The sequence below is a fragment of the Ambystoma mexicanum genome, chromosome 7q, assembly GCF_040938575.1.
Source record: "Ambystoma mexicanum isolate Mex_15411 chromosome 7q, UKY_AmexF1_1, whole genome shotgun sequence".
NCBI classification, from domain to species: Eukaryota; Metazoa; Chordata; class Amphibia; order Caudata; family Ambystomatidae; genus Ambystoma; species Ambystoma mexicanum.
In genome coordinates, this window is record NC_090941.1 from 531,567,162 (window position 1) to 531,585,986 (window position 18,825).

The following is an 18,825-nucleotide window of genomic DNA, read 5'->3' on the forward strand; positions in this document are numbered from 1 at the left end:
CACCTTTAAATTCTTGATAAGCACTCGACCCTCAGGTCCTAACCATCATAAAATGCCCACCAGAGATCTAAAGCCTACAGGACTGTATTTCTTTCTAGCCGCAACACACGTCTGCTGTAACATGAGGTACCGGGACGGGTAAATCAAAGATCAATCCCCGGGCTGCGAGACATTGGGTGTGGGAACTGCAGTATCAATGAATCCCAGAATGTGTAGGTTAGTACGGCTATTTTATCATCCCCTCACCTTGGCAACCTTTTCCTGTGCCACCCAGGTGCCTGCCATAATGAATTACTAGCCTGTCTTAGTTGTTTAGTTTAGCCAGAAACATTGTATTTTATGCATGCCCTGACCTTCACCATGAGCATGAGCCCAGCTGCCCCACGTGTACCAAGAATGACAGGGAAGAACCAGCCAATTACTGCCTGGCATCCCCTATTGAGCAGGCCCATGTGTAGGGTGCCTCCAATCAGTGACACCAACTCATCCTATATGTGAATGACGATTTCTATGTTTATAAACCCCATGTTTGTGAATGTAAGACCAGAGTGCTCTCCTCTCGAGCAGCAGAGTTCTTTGCTGGCATTTGAATTGTGTACTGGCATTTGCATTTTGTACAGGTAAACCTTGTTAGCCTTGAAAAGCTATCGCCTGGCTCATATCCCTAGCAGGTTGTATTTACTCTGTAGTGTGCGTATAGAGGGGATTGCCTTCAAAAGCCCAAGCTAGCCACACCTCTTTACCAACGACTCCAAGGGCACCTGGATCCCCTGTGGGGAGGTAAATAGAACTACGTCATCCACAAAGAAGAGTGCTGGTAGTTTGTCTAAACCCAACTTGGTGGTGGGGGGGGGGGGGGGGGATTCCAGGAATAACTCAAATAGAGTCCTAACAACTTCATCAGTAAAGACGCTAAACAAGAGGTTGGCAAGTATGCTCCTCTGCCTAAATACCCTGGACACCTCAAATTGCAGGCTGGTCTCACCTGCCAAACTGGATAGAACTACTGCTTTATTGTCGTGGTAGAGTGGCTTTACTATCAACAGCAGCTTGACAGGCATATTTCTACGCTGCAAGGTCTGCCAAAGCAAGTCAGGGGGCACCCCAGCAAATACCATTTTGAGGAGAACGAATATGGTGTATAGATTCAACTCCAAAACGGCATACCTTTGCACCAAGAATGACTAGCAGAAAACACTGTTGCACAGTGCCCTTGCCTTTCTGAAAGCCTGCCTGTATTGGGTGAATTAAACTGTGGCCATTAACCCATGCCTGAAGCTGATTTAAAATTGCCTTTGCAAAGATTTTCCCCTTGCTGTCCAACAAAGAAATTGGGCGATAGTTAGCCGGGTGTTCTTTCTCGGCCTTTTTGTAAATTGGAATTATTACAGTGTGATATCATGAGGTTGGAAAAGTGCTTTGGTTAATGCATGCCATGAATAATTTCCATTGGACAGGTGCCCAAATCGACATTTCCATCCTTACAGATGTGTTACGCTCACCTGGTATCCACAGGGACGCCACCAGCCCTGGTTGGATGATTTGCACTCTCGAACCCTCTCCCGGTCCCTTGGTAAGGCCTCTGGTTAAAGATGGGTCTTAATATTGTACAATGTGGATTCTCCGTCCTGCTCCTCGTGCCGGGGCGCATAGATGTGGGGGCGAGCAGCGACCAAGTTACTTCACTGGTGCAAGCCCCCCCTGTGGGAATCCAAGCCTGCTTGGACTCTGTAGGTTTGCTCCTTTACAGTCTTTTTATGAGTTCTTATGTTCCTCTTAGTTCGAATAATAATGTCTTGCTTCTTTCCTTTTAGGTATGGAAAGGTATTTTGGAGTTGTCATGCAGTTTGAAGATGAGCATTGGCGGTAGGCGAAATCGCGGTGTGCGCAATGCTGTCCGGTGAGTAATGCGCGATGCGCGGCGCTGTTTCGTCTTTTATATTGCTAACCTGTGTGTTTTCTCTCCTTGCAGGCTGCGATGTTCCTCGCCGAGCGCCGTAATGTTCCAGCAATGATACTGACCAGGAGATGACTACCAGGTAAGAATTGTGTGGCTTTCTTCATTCGGAAGGAAACGTGAGTAAACACTTACTAATGCTGTCTTTCTTTCTCCTCTTTCCAGGTTATGGTATTCCAGGATGCATGCGGTGCCGGATGATGGAGTTCGTACCTTCAGGTGAGTGGAACTGAAAGCGGTGATGGATTGAAGACAGGATACTGTTCCAGGTAAGTTTTGTAGTGTTCTTTCTCTCTCTGCAGGTCCTTGGTTTGAGGTAAGCTGGCATCAAAGAACTGGACACAGTGAGCGTTACGCTGCCCACAGCAGAATAACGCAAAGCACGTTCTGCTGTTTGGGTGTGGTTTAAATAGTCTCAGGTAAAGTAGTCCAGGTAAAATAGTCCCAGGCCTGCCACACCTAAAAGACTAGACCGCATAGCTCAGTTCCTTGTAACTGAGCTATGTGTGTGCCTCCATGTTGGCTGAAACCCCCCCCCCCCGCATCCCCCCCAAGTTAAATAGTCCCAAGTAAATAGTCCCATTCTAATGTTGGTCTTCATGATGGTTATGAGTCTGGCGCCAAAGGCGCCAGGACTGACTCCAAGAGTGTCTTGGATGAGGTTTTAAGGCCTTTGACCTGGCCCTAACTGGAAGGCTGGTCACAAGTGGGGCTGCTGAGCTTGGGGCAATCTCTTCCCGAATGGTGAATTCCAGACAATGCCAGCCAGAACTTATGGGGAGGATAGTGTAACATTGCTATAGTACACCCGTACATGCAGATTTGGTTGGCATTCGATGTCAGCAGACCTGCCCACCTTCCTTCGAGAAACTGAGCTGCATAGACTGAGCTGCGTGCTCTTAAGTGGGACAAAGAGTCCCACTTAAGAGCACGCACTAAAAGGTCTATGGCTCTAGGCACATCTGTTGACAATTGTATGTGGCGTGGAGCATCCCCCACCTTTGTCCTTCAATTCCAAATTCCTTCTAATACACTTTATACGCCACTGATGTTATGGAAATGTTATGGTTGCAAAGAGAGTTGCTATCTGAAATGTAGATCCCTTGATGCTGATCAGCTGCACATGTTTTGGTCCTGCCACATGGTCGCTATGAACTGGACAGCAAAATGTGCAGAAATATCTAAAATAGTAGGCATGATGGTGCATGTGGACCCCATATGGTGTATATTGGGCTGCTATGGTAGGATAGGTGGGATAAAGTGCTATTCTTGGAATATCACTTTTCTCCAAGCAGAGAGAGTTATCTTGTTGCAGGGGAAGCGAGTGAAGCCCCTGGAACTACAGCATTGGCTGTGAGACTTCACACGGGCGAATAATAACAAAAGCTTACTTGATATGTAACTGCTTGGCATGCCACGATCTAGTTATTTGATCATTTAATTCCCTGACTGCAAATGTGTTGCGACATACCTGAACACTATATTGTTGTCATGGTGTCCGTCATGCCAAGTGTTTAAATAAAATAATTTAAAAAAATGTGTGCAACACAATGTACATTTAAGAAATCTCAGTTTGAATGCAGTGTGCAGAAATGAATGTGGATAACTCAGTAAAGTAAGTGCTTAACTCTAGTTAATGTGTTCCTCCTGCAGCCCGTCACAATAAATCATACACATTTTACCCAACAGGTTGCAATAAAGATGTTTTACATTTTCGGATACATTTTTTAAGATTGGTTTGGTGCTTCACATATCTGTTTTACTAAACACTGCTTCTACTCATGAAATCTTACTGGTTATGAAATCTTATGTTGGTGTAAATGAAAGATGGGATGGTACGAGATGTGATCTACTGGGTACATTGGAGACACCGGAACACGCACAAATCACAGCTTCTCCCCTTGACCAACATGCGTGATCTTGAGCACAAATCACTTTACATCCTGGTGCTTACATTCCCTTAACATTAAAAATTGAGACACCAACTGCGAGTCAGTTTAGTGTGCTCTATTAAAGTTAAAAAAAAAAAAAGCAATCACGTATCTAGCATTTCAGGCTTTGCCTGGCCTAAGATGACAGCACTTAGATAGTTGAGATGCACTTGCCAATGATCACAGCACTTGGGCCCATGGGGCTGCAACTTGCATACGATTACTATAGATGGTATATGAGACAACCTAGAAAGGGTTTACGAGGCTGTTCTTCGCATAGTGTAGCAGTACATTTCATGTGAGGCAGCATACAGCATATTATGGCTATACATGGCATCTGAGGCTTTAATAGCTAGAATATATCAGTAAAAGGGAATAAGAGGCCATTCTGAAATAAGAACGCTGCATTCCTGGCCTACGATGGTTCTTTTGGGTGTGCCCCATGGATATCATGACTGCATGTATTCCTTATTGCAGCATTAGCATAGTTAGTTGATGGTTGAAAATGAAAATTGTATCATTTTTAGTACTTTTTGTTATTTTATTAATCATAAACTTACTGTAGGTTTTTGTTAAATATTGCAGTCACTTCATGTGATACCAACAGGGCCAAAGGGCATATGAGATAGCTTCCTGTGATGTTGTCAGGGTCAAAGGATATGCGATGTCATTTCCGGTGATAGCATTGGTCATATGCTGTCCCTTTGCTACCCTAGCATTTCGGTGAATTGAAGTCTCTGCTACAGACTTACCTCAGACGACATGACCATGTTGCCCATGATAATGAAGCATGCCACGATGACCTTAACACAGCAGCATGAAGATGTTGGATGCGGGCACTGGATGAGTGATTGAGTGGTTCTATTAAATCGGGAAGTGGTGTGTGGAGCATTGGTGCGGGCAGCTGGCAACGACTGCGAGGGCCAGTGTACGGATGCATATGGATGTGCGAGAAGGATGCTCCTGGACCCCTGAAGTGCAGGGCAATGGCATTTTTCTGGTGGGAGGAAACTGAAAAGAATGCCTTTTGGTCTTAGGGGTACAGTGCTAATGCGAGACTAAATCAGTGAGATGTGTGCTGTATTTTCTGATGGCTGTTAATGTAATATCCAATAATATCCACCTAATGAAGATGAACTAAAATAAGGTACAATCTGCAGACAAATAATTCAAGAGCAATACAATTGTAATAAAATGAAAGGATACAATAATGTTCCATGGTCCAAGCCTTAGCCAGTTTGGCCAAAATCCTTTATACAAGGCTAAAAATCCTTCAGTACGCCAGGTCTGTAGGGGAAAAGAAAATTTAAGACTGCGCTTTACTTTTCAGTAAAACAATGGCTTGCATTATTTTGCAAAATTGTGTGAAAACAGAACCTAAGCAGAGGATTGTAAGGGGACAACACAATTCTTGGATCAAACATCAAGGGTAAATTACTTGGAAAAGAACCATCTTGAAACATTGCCCATTGTTGGGAGACATGGGAGGGGAAGCTGAAAGCACAAGCAGATAGGCTCTACAGAGCAGCACCACATACCATTTAAAGGGCACGCCTGTAAGAACAGGATGATTTTCACCAATAGCCATCCTTTCCAATTGCAGTCTCAAGTGTCAGACACTTGTCAGGCAAAGAAGAAAAAAAGCTGGGCTTGGGGAGTACAGTCGGTTATGCTCTGCATAATCCTAACTCATGGAGGTAAATTATGTTTGGGGGTTTGTTTTCAATCAGTTTTCTTCTTGGCCACTTCTTGCTTTGCCACAGGATCCTGTCCACCATCTGAGAGTCCTGCTTACAAAGCGAAACTCCCTCTGCCTCCTACAGTACCAAGGACTGTGCATGCAAGTGTGAAAGCCTTTTGGAGCACTGTGATTGGCTCCCAGAGGGGCAAGTGAGACACTGCCTAACTTATTCAGCCTCCCATTTGCATCAAGCCAGGGCGTCTAAGCGAAGGGCCAAAAGAAGCAAAGGGCAGCTCGCGGTTTGGGAATCATAGGGCTAGAAAGGACCCAAGGCCAGATCCCCTGTTCGAGCTAGGAATTCACCGAGCTTACCCTTTACCAGACCTCTGCTTCCACACAAAGGAATTCTTCCACCCATTGACTAACCATTCACTGAGGAGTTTGTTGCCTCACTGGGCCAAGGAGCATTGCTGTTTTGGGTCTGCAAACTGCCTTTTGGTTACCTCTAGCCCAACTCAGAATGTACACCTACTTCTTCTCAGCCAACCATCTATCCCTTCCCTTTCTGCTCACTCATCTACCCCTCTCTCGGGCTGCACCCTTTCTTCATGGTCATTACTTGCCTATTTCTTCTGGATATATGATGTTTCCTCGTAGCAATTTGCTTGAGGCCCATTTGTTTGATTTTTTATTAACCATATTTCACAGCAAGAAATACAGGGGATGATGCCCACAACCCACCCACATCCCCCCACCTTTCTAAATACCTAAAATCAAACCCCTACACTCCAACCCCTCCATCTACATTTGCAGTGAAATGTGTAAAAAAAAAAAATGTACAAACAAATGGGCCTCGAACAAACTGGTCTGCGAGGAAATGGGCTAGTTCGTTTCTTCTACCCTTCATCGTGCACCTTCACTTTGTCCATTCCTCTAACTACACTGTCCCCCTTCCCTTCTCACATAGCCTTCATGATCAACTTGGCCTAAGTTCTGCATCACTCTCTGGCCTCCCTATCCCCCCCTGCTGCAACTGCACTCCTCAAAAAAGGTGCTCCCATGCTCTCGGACCTCATCTATCCCCCTCACCTACTGCACAACACCTACTCCTCTCCCCCACCTCCTATTACTCTTTCACTTGGCCTCTAGAACACACAAACTCTCTGCAAGAAGTCTTCCTACATCACTGAACTCTCGACTCTTCACCCACAACTTTCACTTCATGCTAGATCAAAAACCTGGATCTCCCCTCATTACTCTGCTACACTAGAAGCTCTCCACACAGACTCTGCTACCTCCTACCACTCTCCCCGATCAGTTGGGAAAGGCAGCGGTGTGGGGTTCATCATCAACCCTTTCCCTTTCGAATATGCCACTGTTTAACTCCTCCTACCTACTCCTCTCACTGTTCTGGTCCTCTGAGCCCCCTGGTCCTCAAGTCCTTCCCTGATCTGATGCTTCTCCTCGAGTCACTTGCTGGCAACATCCCCATTTTGATGCTGGGGGACTTTAACCTTCCCAAGGCATCTGCAGCCACCTGGCTTGAACTTAAATCCCTATCTGTCATCTCCCTCTACTCCATTCAGGGCCAGCTTACCCACTTGGGTGGGAACTACTGACCTTGTCTTTCTCTCTCATTCACTCTTCTCCTCTGTCTGACCGCTCCATAGACCTCTCTCCATTTGATCACTCCATTATTCACTTTAACCTCTCAGTCCACCCATATTCTATTCCCCTTAACCATTAAGAGGGAATTCAGGCATGACTCTCTTGCCCCTTACCTTGATGATGCAAAGGCCCCTCTCCTGTCTCTTTCCCCTATTCATGCCCGTTACATTGACTGTGCTTTCCCAGACTTTTACTATGCAATTATGACACAATTTGACTAACACTATCCTGCTTGCACAGTCACGCCTTCCAGTCCACAACCTCAGCCTTGGACCACTGCTGAAATTCAGACCATCAAAACAATCATGCACCATGACCTACAATGCTGGTGCAAATTATGGACACCTACTCTACAAAAATCCCCTTGCTGCCCTAACCTCTGCACTGTGCTCTGCCAAATCTTCCTACTTCACAAATCTAATCGTCTCCCTTCGCAATCACCCCCACACACTTTCATCTACCCTCCACTCTTTGATCACACCTGCCAAGCCAATCCTCTCATCCCTTTCTGCTAACATTCCCTCTAAGATTTGTGACACTCCGAGCCCTTCTCTCACTCCCTCCTCCAACCCTCCTGCTTTCCACCACCTCTCCCCAAACCTCTTTTACTCTCGACGACCTCTCCTCTACCTGGCTTATTGAACTAGCACGCATCCTTTGCAGCGCCAAACGATCTTGTGCTACTTTTGACCCCTTTTGCTCCCCAAATGGTCAAAGACTTAGTCTCAGTTACTTGCCCCTATCTCTCAGAGGTATTTGACATCTCTCTGCTGTACTCTTCCCTGCCTTCTTCAAATCTGCAACTGTCTTACACTATTACAAAAGAATTCTGCTGACCAAAACATCCCAGCAAACTATCACTCAATTTCTCTTCCTCGCCATCATTAAAAAAGTCCTTGAGTAGGTAGTCTTCGATCGGATCACTAAGTTCCTTAAGGATAATTGCCATGGTGATCAATCCAACTTCCATCGTAAACACTTCACCGAAACTGCACTCAGGCATGGCTCCAGCTTTCTCTCGAAAGCTCACCACTACAGACTTTCTTCAATACTCATCCTTTTGTATTGTTCTGCCACTTTCAACACTGTTTTTTCCTTTTCACTCTCCTCGACCCTTGGGTTTCACATATCTTCTCTTGCATGGATAACCTTCTACCTGGAAGGTCGATCCTTTAAAATCTCTTGGAACTCACAAACCTCTGACTCCCCACCATTCTCCCAGTCTGCATCCCCCCATGGATCAGTCCTTGGACCTCTGCCCTTCACCCGCTATACCTCGGCCCTAGGAAGACTTCTCATCCTTTGGCTTTCACCATCACCGTTTTGCTAATGACACTCAAATATTTTTCTCCTTTCCCTCCTCCACCTCAGCCATCTAGGAACAGATCATGAACTGTCTCACCACAATTCATCACTGGATGTCGCTCTGCTGCCTCATACTCAATATTTCAAAAACAGAAGTCATCTTTCTCTTCCAATGCCCTCCTCAACCTCCCCTTCGCCTTTCTCCTTTCTGCTAGACCTTTTTGCTCTCAACCCAGGCTTGCAATATTGGTGTCCTCCGATACTGACCTACAACAATTCATTATTACCACTGCCTCTGCTGCTTGTATTGACCTCCCCAGCATTCAGAAAATGCATCCTTTTCTTGCCAACACTCTACAAAAATTCCAATCCCCACTCTCATGCTCAGTAAACTTGAACACTGCGCAAGCCTACTCTTTGGCTTTCCCCATCTACACATTCCTCCGTCTAGACAGTCCACAACTTTGCTATCCAACTCTACAACCCACCCAGATCCTCTCCCACATATACCTACCAACAACATTCTGGTTGGTTCTCCAGGCAAAACGTCTCTTTACAAGTTCCTTATCTTAGTCTACAAAGGGATTTTGCACTTGCTTCTCAGTACCTGTCTGATTGTATCTCCTGTCTGATTTACTCACCATCCCATTCCCTCCGATCCTCCCCTGCACTCAACCTTACGGTCCTGTACCTTCCCTGTGCCTCCGCTCTTTCTCCTTACCAACTCTGCTCCACTGGAACCCACTGCCCATAATAATCAAAGCCAGCCAAACTGGATCTCGTCAGAGCTCAGGTTAAATTTCAGTTACTTCCTAAAAAGGGAGCTCCCCCTGCCCTCGTCTCCATCCTCCCTGCCTGACCCCACCACTGCCTCCAGTGACACTTAATGTCATTTTATTTTGTATATTTAAATAGTACTCCTCTTTAGTTTGAAACACTTGCACCCTGTATTGCTCGCCAATAGTGCACGGACAGTAATTTATCACCAGTACAGTTGCAGAGCCAATACTTTGAACGCAGGTAGACGTATTGCTCTCCTCTGAAAAGTGCACGGAACTACCATAAATCAACAATGCAATTATAGAGCAAATACTTCAACCCAAAAACAGACACAATAATTCACAGCCACGCACGCTTTAGAAGATAATCAGCTCTTTACGGCTATTTATTCAAAGCTTACAGGTACATAGAAATAACTCATACAACTAACATGGGCATAGATCACAGAAAAAATAAAGAAGTCAAAGAAAGAATACATCACCGTGGGCGTAACCTAACAAAACCTCATCTCGCCAGAAGCGGCTGAAAGACCCCGATAACAGCCAGGCCGAGAGCACAACAGCCCACAGGAATGTCGGACCGAAGCGTCCCCCCTCCGACTGAGGTCTTTGTGCTTATCCCGTCTGACCGTTGAGGGTTTCCGCATATATGCCCTCCTCAACAAGGAGTGGCAACTTCTCGAACCTTCTGGCAATGCGCTTGCGCATTGATGGGTGACCGTTGGTTGCCAGCTGGGTCAACCGACAGTAACCTCAAGGAGCAAAGCGCTTCCCTCTCCTAAACGCCCCGGAAAACAATTCCATAACTCATCTCAAAACCTTGGCGCAAGCATAGCAAACCAAAACAAACCTCGTTATCAGGTACCAGCCGGCACCTGCGGATCGTAGCTTTCCCAGTGCCGTGTTCTTGGCTGGGAAGGCCTGCATTCCAAGCCCATCAGCGAATAACGTTAAAAACATGTTGCTTCGCAAAGCAAGTGTAGCTTTCCACTAAGGCATGGATAAATATCCATTATGGCTCCGAGTGCCCCCAGAATGCACTGCACACCAGCGCCATGTTTTAGCTCGAACACCACAATCCACCCTTGGATATTTACTTTCCATAGCCCAGTGGCAAAGGAGGCGGTCTTTGAAACCGACGAAATATTAGAACCAAGTTGGGAATACATTGAATACAACAACAACAAGCTATTATGATAGCTAATATAATACAAATGCAAGCAAAAGCATAACGCAGTGTACCTCCAATATCAGGAACCCATGAAAATAACCAATCCCACCAATTTCCAGTATGATCTTGGGATACTTGAGAGATGAGATCTCACAAACCTCGAATATGACTTTCAATGGATCGTGAATGGTCACTTAAATTGAAACAACACATCCCTTCAACTGCGTTATAACCTAAATTATGTTTCAGCAATAAGTAATCAACAACAGCTCTGTTCTGCAAAGTAGCTCTTCTAATAACCTCACTATCAAGGAACAACTCTTCTAAAGCTTGAGAAGTATGATTGAGTCCTTTTACTACTAAACATGCTAATTTGATCAAAGATTTGTACCCCCCAGCAGCTAAACCCCAAACTCCCACTAATGAAAGGGTTAATGCTAAAACCTCAGCTTCTGATAGCAAATGTACATGTGAATCACAGTCAGGAGATAATCCCATAGATTCAAAAGTTTACCTTTTACCTCGAGTTATCGCTGAGTGTAAAGGAAACATCATTAGTCCTAATCGAGTCAAAGCACATGGACCTCCAGAAATGTTAGCTGGAATATAAGTAGAAGTAACGTTACCACATGAAAAGAGCCATCCTGTTTCAAATGTTACCATCTCTAATTAGAGCTCACACACTCGGCAGCATTACTACAAATGAAAGACCTCAACATACGCACAACTAACTTTGGTGTGAGCATTCCTTTTATCTCAAAATATATTATGCTCCTGCTCGCCCAACCCTGCTGCCCCAACAATTCATGAATCATTTTCCTGGCTACATGCAATGTAGTAATTTTGGAAAAGGCAAAACATCAACATCTCTGGTTAAGGCAATTCAGAGGGAAGGGCAAAACATTTCATTTTTTTTTTCACACATTAATTTCAAAATGCATTTAACAATCAGGTTTCAACATGTTGGCATTCAAGTGCTGTTTCACACAGCTGTTTGTGGTGCATGATGTCACAGTCCACAACTCATTGTCCACAGTTCTTTAGACAAGAAAGGCAAAACATATCAATAAGGTCATTACAACAGTCGACTGAATCATTTGAATATGCAGCATCAAATGTTTAACAATATGCCAAGTCCGCACCGTGCCAGTTCAGTAAAAGTTATTACTTTGTTGGACACTTCTCGCAGGTTGCAGAACAAATGTCCTCACGCTTCACGCATGTTAGTAGCATTGAGTGCGGTGCAGGACAGGTTCAAAGTTGACATAGCATCTCGCAGTGACTCGCTTTCTCTGAGAATGCGTCTGCTTGACTGATCAGTGTCACCCGGCAAATTGCACACATCTACCCCAATCATGGCACGCTACTTTCGTGGTTATTTGCCTAGGCAAAATACAAACAGAAAGGTTAAGATTTCATCAAAAGGTACACTATCAGTGTTATCCAAATTAGGATGTCATCAAAACTTCAATATCAGCGTTGTCCATCCCTTCCCTTACCACCACCCCCACCTTCAGAAGTATCATCACCCTTCTGCATGTTACTGGGGGCTTATTTGCACTCAATCATACGGGGTGTAACTGCCTAGTCACAAACTCATTTGTGCAATGCGATCATAATTGGTCAATGGTACTTCAGACTGATCTGTGATTTTACAAAAGCCATATAACAAGTACCCAGGTTGCACTTCTCAATGGATCAATGCTTTTCTTTGTCACCAAAGCGATCACAAATGCCAGGCGCCAACTTGCTTCCAGTGTTTCATGATCTTGATTTAGGTTGCCCTGCTGGCACCACTCCATTTTTCAAAGGTAAAGTCCTTTAGTCCAATACCGCCTGCAGTTGCACAAGCAGCTTTGTTTATCTTCTCTCCATACAGGCAGTCTTTAAAGCCTCTGGTTTTCCACTTGTCATTTTCCCAAAGGGTGTCTGCTGATTACTTGGGCCACCATTTTGAGAGCGATAGTCTAAGTCAGTTCCTTTATTTGCTTCAACAAATCATTCATTCTTGCACTAAGACGTGAGGCTTCTGGATTATGGCTAATGTGCAGTGTTCATGTTATACTCCAAAGCCCCGCTCTGCATGTTTCTTGCAAAACGGCTACCTTTGTCAGTTTTTTTTTTTCCCATCTGGAACGCCATAATGTCTTTGTCAGTTACTCCAGCCCTGGCAATGTAGCTTGCATTTTTGCCAGCTGTGTATTTTCACTTCTCAAAGCGCCTAGAGGTTTCTTCTCCAGTGCACAGCGCTTTACTTCAGTTCACATCACATGGGGCACTGGGATGCAGCTTGCACGGCAATGTCTCTTGAAATGGGCAGCTGTCTTTTCTTAGCCCATTCACAGATGCACAGTTTTCCCCAAATGTGATGCGCCCAGTCTGCCATCTGATACTGGCAGATTCCTTGCTTCTGATCAGTTCTGTTATTGCATGCCAGTGTCAGAAAGCATGCGTACATCATCATGTGTAAGATAGATTGTGCTCTTTTTCATCTTCTCACTCACAGCAATTATTGCCTTCAGTTCTGTTTCAGCATTCTGTCTTTGCACCCCCCTCCTCAGTTTTTGCTCACACTGACGGTCTCTCACACAGGGGATGGAATGCAGGAATGTCATTGTTTATCTTTCCTCCTGTGCACATGGCAGCGCCATGCCACGCAGCAAGCTTGTCTCTTTGCTCTTAGGCCTATAACTCTTAAGCTGGGGTGGCTTCAATGGAAGGCACTTGTTTCAGACAGTTCATCCAGATTAACTGTTTTCTGCGCTGCTCCAGCAACTCAGAAAAGCTCCCATATCTGCCAGCTTCTGTAAACACCATTTCACTGAACAGGAGCGCAGCATTCTGCTTTTCTGCCTTCCTCCAACAGTTTTTTTTTTTTTTTCGCTCACCTCACCCAAGACAGTGCAGGTTATCTTCAAGGCACAAGCTCTGCACAGCAAGACTCTTATGTTCAAAACAGGGGCTTTTCCTTGTCATCAGATTCAATTCCATGTAATTTTGCTAATCGTCTTTTAGCCTGTTTAAACTGATGTCCCATTTAAAGGCATACATTTCTCTTTTTCCTCGTAACCTTGTAGTTTGGCTCCACAAACTCACTCCAATGCAATGTGCGATCTTTAAAAAGAACCCGCAACCCACTAAATCTTTGTGCTGTCTTATTACACACAGATTTTCCATTCTGTTGTACCATTGCCAGAATATAACCACTTATTTCAATGCATTTAAAACATGTCATGTGTAGTGCAGCTCCCTGCATGTTATCTGCAAAAGCAACCCACACTCTACATTGCTTGTGGGCCGTTAATTTGTCAACATTATCACTATATATCACAATCAACTTGTTCTTGTCTCGTATAAAACATACATCCCTTAAGAACAGCAGTACATTTTGTCTTTGGCACCAATCCCATGGTATAGCGTGTGAACAGTCAAAATACTCTAGGGGCAGTTTAGAAAATATAAATTGTCTCCCCCCCCCCCCCAAACCATTGCAAACTGGTTCTGCAATTCCAAAGCAATACACAAAAATCGAAAATTCAAATGCCATTCACTCACTTTTTATTTTATCAAGTGAGTCTCACCCCCATTGTAAGCATGGCACAGCTAAAATGCAATGCAGGCAATTTTAGTGTGTTGCTTAAACAGAATGCACCACCAGCACATGGAATTTACAGTTGCCAAACACAAACCCTTTAGGCTTTCAACACTGATGTTGCTCTTTCTCCTAAACACGGCTCATTCCCACGTTATCTTCAGGAATGTGAACACTTCAAAAGCATACATTATAAGAAAGGCGCACCTTCACCTCCTTATATTACAGCCCCCCACTCGCTAGCACACTGGGGCTGAGTCACAATGTTTAAACACTAGTCACAATTTGCTTATCAAATACTTGCAATTTTTTCTTTCTCTCATGCCAAAATAGATCAAACTTTCACTTTACAACTTTGTCAAGGGAAACCGCATGAAAAAATTCTTTCCTAATTAAACATAAATCTTTCTTCACCATTCATCGGAGCACTGTGAACATAGACATTTTTCCGCTTTGCTCACTGCTTTTCGGCTCCCTGGTTTCATTTCCAAGCAGTAAGTCAGCCACGACTGATTTACTGAAGGGGAAAGATCTTAACCACACACGCTATCGGCCGCGGCAGGCCGACACAAAAGGTGCTGTCTATTGGCTGTCTCAGAGCTGCAGTGAGATGACCAAGGAAAGGCGACAGCCTGCTCTGCATTCTCTCACACAATCATCATTTCACAGCAAGGGAAAAGGAAAAAAAAACAAAACAGCTTAACACAGTTCAACATTCACTGCCCAATGAAAACAACCTTTCGCTCGCAATGTAAGCAAAGCCTATCTGCGTATAAACAGATTATATGGAACACTTAATCACAAATAACACTGCTTACAGTACCTGTCTGCGTTCAAACAGATTCTTTAATATTTGGAGCAATTCATCACAAATATCCCATCCTCGTCGCCAAAAATGTATTGCTCGCCAATAGTGCACGGACAGTAATTTATCACCAGTACAGTTGCAGAGCCAATACTTTGAACGCAGGTAGACGTATTGCTCTCCTCTGAAAAGTGCACGGAACTACCATAAATCACCAATGCAATTATAGAGCAAATACTTCAACCCAAAAACAGACACAATAACTCACAGCCACGCACGCTTTAGAAGATAATCAGCTCTTTATGGCTATTTATTCAAAGCTTACAGGTACATAGAAATAACTCATACAACTAACATGGACATAGATCACAGAAAACATAAAGAAGTCAAAGAAAGAATACATCACCGTGGGCGTAACTTAACAAAACCTCATCTCGCCAAAAGCGGCTGAAAGACCCCGATAACAGCCTGGCCGAGAGCACAACAGCCCACAGGAATGTCGGACCGAGGCGTCCCCCCTCCGACTGAGGTCTTTGTGCTTATCCCGTCTGACCGTTGAGGGTTCTGCATATATGCCCTCCTCAACAAGGGGTGGCAACTTCTCGAACCTTCTGGCAATGCGCTTGCGCATTGATGGGTGACCGTTGGTTGCCAGCTGGGTCAACCGACAGTAACCTCAAGGAGCAAAGCGCTTCCCTCTCCTAAACGCCCCGGAAAACAATTCCATAACTCATCTCAAAACCTTGGCGCAAGCATAGCAAACCAAAACAAACCTCGTTATCAGGTACCAGCCGGCACCTGCGGATCTTAGCTTTCCCAGTGCCGTGTCCTTGGCTGGGAAGGCCTGCATTCCAAGCCCATCAGCGAATGACGTTAAAAACATGTTGTTTCGCAAAGCAAGTGTAGCTTTCCACTGAGGCATGGATAAATATCCATTATGGCTCTGAGTGCCCCCAGAATGCACTGCACACCAGCGCCATGTTTTAGCTCGAACACCACACACCCCCACCCCCGCAACCCATTAGGTTCATGTTACCTTTGCGAGTCACCTATTTTCTTATATAAACATTTTTATTCTGCTCGCTTTGTACCAACAACTGGCTCACCAATTGTTCTCATCTTTACGCTATTTTACAGACACCCTTCTTGGGAATCCCGCTGTCATCTGTTAATGTGTTATTGTAATACGTTTCTGATCAAAATTGATATCCTAGTTCTTCAAATAAATACACAGAGACTTCACTGTTCAGTTAGAACGGTCTCATTTGCATGTAATGTTTGTGTTGCTACTTGAGCAGTGGAGCTAGAATTCTGGAGTTCACAGTTTAAGCAATATAAGCAGAAGATATTCTGAAGCATTTGCATGACAACCTGGCATCAGTCTGTTGCTCATTTTTCCCACAGTATTATTCACAGAAACCCAAATGGCAATCTGGCCATATACATTTATGAAACATTTGTCAGGCAAGAAATGGAGCCTGTTTTGGTCAGGTTATAACAGCAATATATGGACACCATATGAATTTCATATCTAACCTTAAGCAACTCTTTAAACAAATGGATAACAGACACATAGTAGACAATCTTCAAAAAATGAAGGTTTATTTGTACTCCTAGTTCACTATACTTTTTTTAAAATTACATTTGTAAACACAGACAGGCTCCTCCTATAGGCAGGTGGAACAGATACATTTGAAATATATTCTACCAATTAAAAGATATAGAAACAGTGTTTATATGGCTTGTTTAAAATGTATCCCTGCATGAAATAGCATTTTTATACATATACTGAAGTATGTATACGCAAAAAGAAAAGAGGACGGATCCCAGTGACAGAGCTAGATCAGAGTAGAGAATGGGAAAATAAAAGCGAGGGTAGCTTTCGAAGTAGAAGGTAAGGGACCACGAAAAAGCCTGTAAAAGAGGGCATCCACACTTAATACACATGTGGACGGGCTCCCTGTTACGTACTGCATGGAACGATCTCCAACCCATGCCAGAAGCAATCTGTAGCAGGGCCTGAGGAAGACTTGAAAGTCAATAGTGGGATGGAGAGTTAGAAAGAGAACAATGAGAAAAGAGAAAGAAAGAGGAGAACACAAGGAGAGGTAGAGAGGTGAAAGAGGGGAAGAGGGAGATGAAATTGAGAGCTACAGGAACCAAGATTAGTCCTGTCTGAGTCTCTGCAAGGTGCCATGACAGTCTAGGTAAAAATGATGGGACTGATTCTTCAGATTCACCTCAAAGGGGCACAGGGAGACATTAAGCAGGATAACAGTGGGCATGCTAATATGCTCAACAAGGAAATGGCATTTAAGTGCTGCCATCAAGGGATATTGGTTGGCAAGCACTAAATCCTACATATCAAAAATCCCACAAATCTAATATCCCAAGGTGATCAGCGCTCACATGGGTGAACATGCAATACCGGTCAAACTGTTGAGAACTGCCGGATATACCACAGACCAATTAAGTCTCTTGACTTTGCAAATGGATTCCTGAGGCAACCAAAGGCAGTGGTCTTCATTAGGTTTCCCCTGCAGTCTATGACATCTTCCAACTTGAGCAGCTGGATTGCAAAGAACCAGTACATTGAAATTAAGGCGGTCTATCAATTTGGAAGTCCAAAAACACACTGATAGGCCAGGGCTATACCAAGAACCCCTCCAGGATTACACAATCCGAGCCTAGCTTGCAAAGGACCAGAATTGTTTGTGAGTTGTGTTGGCTGGATTCAGACTGCCCCTACTAGATAAAAAAGCCTTGGACCACAGCACAAATATACTTGAGGGGGTGTGGCCAGACATCAGAGCATAAGGATGTGCTCTGTGTGAGCTCAGGGAGGTCATGCCCCATGAGCCGTCCTAATTAGACCAAAGAAGAAACAACTGTTTCTTGACTGTAGCCTTCCATCCCAGAGGGCCAGCTGGAGCACTAATGGTGCCCCGTGCATACAGAGTACGGGCGGGCCCAGACTGCCACAGAGACTGAGCTTCCCCTCCCTACCGCTGAATCCTCTGCTACCATTCGTGGTACATGGGGATTCTCATCCTATGTAGTGAATCCCCCGCTGGTTGGGTGCCTCCTCCACACTGTACAACCCTGCATAGGTAAGCAGCCCAGATCTTTTAAACTTAATTCCCCCCTTGTTGTTCTTCCTCATAAGGTGTGAGGCGTGGGCCGGCGGAGCCCACCGGACATCTGGGCCCAGCGGGAGATGCTCACCTCTTTCTCATGGCTCTTCAAGGCACCTTGATGATATGGTGCAAGGTGTCCAACACCATGTGCCCCTCTAGCCATCTGTAGCTTCCCAGAGGTGGATAGTACCGCAAGGGACCTTAAGCTACACCAATGTACTGAGGGTAAACCAGATGACGGGAACCCAATTATGTCCTGGCTCGTAATCTATTACCAAACTGTTGCAAACTATCTGCCCAAAATCCATCATGTCTAAACCTGCACACAAGAGCAAACGGGGAAAACATTAAAGCAATCTTATCTCAAAAATAAGCGGGAAAACACCAAGTGGAGGAGGCACAGATTCACTTGCCCCCATGATGGGAGAAAGCACAGATTTCCCAGTGACAAAAAGAGACTTACTGAATATGTTAGCAGAACTGAAGCAAGAGAAAAAATAATGGTGAAAAAATTTCCAAATAGATTGCAGAACTTGACAATCATATGCTGGCCGCCAAGAGGCTAATTGACGTAGAGAATTCCGATGCAAACAAGCCCTCAAGCAGGCAGAACTAGCCAATAAAAAAAGATTTCCTGGAGACCTGCTGAAGGCTATATTGGCGAGGCAGAAAGATATCAAAAACCTCTCCCAAAGGAACATCATAAAAGTGAGAGGAGTTCCTCTGCGCATAAAAGACCAAGACCTAGAGAAATGTGTACAAAGTCTCTAGCACCGCTTACTCTCTTCCCTTGAGTTTA

At 44.6% G+C, this 18,825-nt stretch overlaps 1 protein-coding gene across 2 annotated transcripts in view; it reads right to left on the minus strand.

The window, feature by feature from the left end:
* The window catches only part of SLC25A30 (solute carrier family 25 member 30), an 852,298-nt gene that overhangs the window by 176,182 nt on the left and 657,291 nt on the right, over positions 1–18,825 (minus strand). For both annotated transcript variants that reach the window (XM_069640062.1, XM_069640063.1), the window contains one exon: positions 5,095–5,175. In XM_069640062.1, coding sequence (XP_069496163.1) covers positions 5,095–5,175 — 81 coding nt within the window. The remainder of the gene's footprint in view (positions 1–5,094; positions 5,176–18,825) is intronic.